Genomic DNA, 1,833 nt, shown 5'->3' with positions numbered 1-1,833 from the left:
AGTATATTATAATGGAGTCTGCACCCTCACCTGACGTCGAGAATATGCCCGCCCAGAGCAGCGCCTCTAAACGACGGATGCACCGACAGGCCGACGGCACCCAAGTATCTATCCACGCCGTACTTCTCAAAAATGCCTGCCTTCTTCATCGTGTTCGTATACACGGTGATCAGCTGCTGAGCCTTTTTCGACTGCAAAGATATTGACAGACAGATATTAAACAGCGAAGAAGACAATGCACTCTAATAATTCAATTATTATTGCCCGATCTTTGAAATTAAAAGTTAAATGACGTACAAGATTATTACTTGTATTTTTATTTAGAAAATTTATCGACGAAAACATTTGATTAATACGTGTGATGTGGGAGCTGCCTTAAGTAACCCTAACCTTGATGTTATAGTAAAAACTACCCTCTAGAATTGTGAGTATTGGTTTTATGTATGCGTCTAGATTGCATGGTCTATGACTGAGTGAATGATTGGAATTTTTATGCGAGTGTCCCATCTAGTATGAATGGTGTGATGTGTGCACAAGGAAGTAGCAATAAGGCCCACTTTGTGCCCAGCCGTAGAGAAGACCGCAACGAGGTTTGTGAGTGAGATAGCGCGAGTCGCAAATAGAGTTGAGAAGATATTATATAGATTAGTTTTTAGTTATATTAAAATATATTATTATCATAATCTAAAGAGAAGTAAATTATAATATTTCATCCCACTCTACCCACAAGAATGACCGTCCATAATTTATATGAAAATTACATGAATTAAGCAATATGACAAATAATATAAATAATGATCCTAATATAATATAAAATTATATAATGTAATATAAAATTGTATAGTACAATAGAAAATTATATAATACAATATAAAATTATAATATAAGTATTTCCTATTTTTCAGCTCCGCATTTTACTAGCAAAACAATTACGTTAAACTCAATTAAAACGCAGCAATTACTACTACTAACCTCGCCAGCAATCGACATATGAATGTCGTCCTCGTATCTCAGAGTGTTCATGTTCAAGCCAGCGAGTATCGGCTTGCCGCCATTTTGGTCCTCGACGAAGGCCGCCACCGTCAACCCTTCCTTCAACGTTTCCCTCCACAAATTTCTGAAGAAATCCATGTACAATCGGTCCTCGATCCCATCTGAAAAACGTTATTATTATTAATATATAGTAACAGTATAATATAAATTTCTACAATTTTAATTTATTAAAAAATAATAATATTGAAATTTTATGAACTATTATACTTATAATGATATTAACCACGGAAGGGGAAGTGGTTGATGGAATGGATATTCGACACAGAATATATGGTTTACTGAGCACAAAAGGAGATATATTCTAATTAGCAGGTTACAGGGTGTTACAGGTTTATACTTTGATCAATTTCCTTGCTAACTTCTATGGCGAGCAACGAAAGCAACTTTGAACAAATGGAACATCTACTACTATCAGGCGACCGGTCTTCATGGCCGTCCTCTCCCAATAGATCTAAGCTACGCTGCAAGGCTATCGTATCACTATGTCCGGAAGGCGGCCGGCCTTCCTGGCCGTCCTCTCCAACCGTCATGGTCACCGAAGAACCTCTACAGATCTCTACTGCGGGCGGCCGTCCTGTCCCTGACTACCCTGTGAGCGGCCGTAGCTTACCTCGTCCTCTCTCACAGGTATAGCATCGAATCTGAGCAAGATCCCTCTATACATACTAACCCGTTGCTAGTGTTACGAGCCGAGGGCCACTGCACACGTGGCCGGAGGTAAATGAGTTTGTGCGGATAATTTGAAAGGAATGCGTGGACTGGCCGGTGCCTCTTTCATCA

At 39.2% G+C, this 1,833-nt stretch overlaps 1 protein-coding gene across 1 annotated transcript; it reads right to left on the bottom strand.

The window, feature by feature from the left end:
* Positions 1-30: 30 nt before the first annotated feature.
* LOC144477458 (uncharacterized) lies at positions 31-1,583 on the bottom strand (the record flags this gene model as incomplete). The annotated part of the gene is made up of 3 exons (XM_078195183.1): positions 1,391-1,583; positions 973-1,154; positions 31-191 (listed from the first exon to the last, which is right to left on the bottom strand). Coding segments are annotated over exons 1-3 (536 nt in total), but the record flags the coding sequence as incomplete, so codon positions are not given.
* Between the last annotated feature and the right edge of the window lie 250 nt (positions 1,584-1,833).

The sequence above is a fragment of the Augochlora pura genome, unplaced genomic scaffold, assembly GCF_028453695.1.
Source record: "Augochlora pura isolate Apur16 unplaced genomic scaffold, APUR_v2.2.1 APUR_unplaced_1202, whole genome shotgun sequence".
Taxonomy (NCBI): Eukaryota; Metazoa; Arthropoda; class Insecta; order Hymenoptera; family Halictidae; genus Augochlora; species Augochlora pura.
This window is presented reverse-complemented; position numbering and strand designations above follow the sequence as displayed.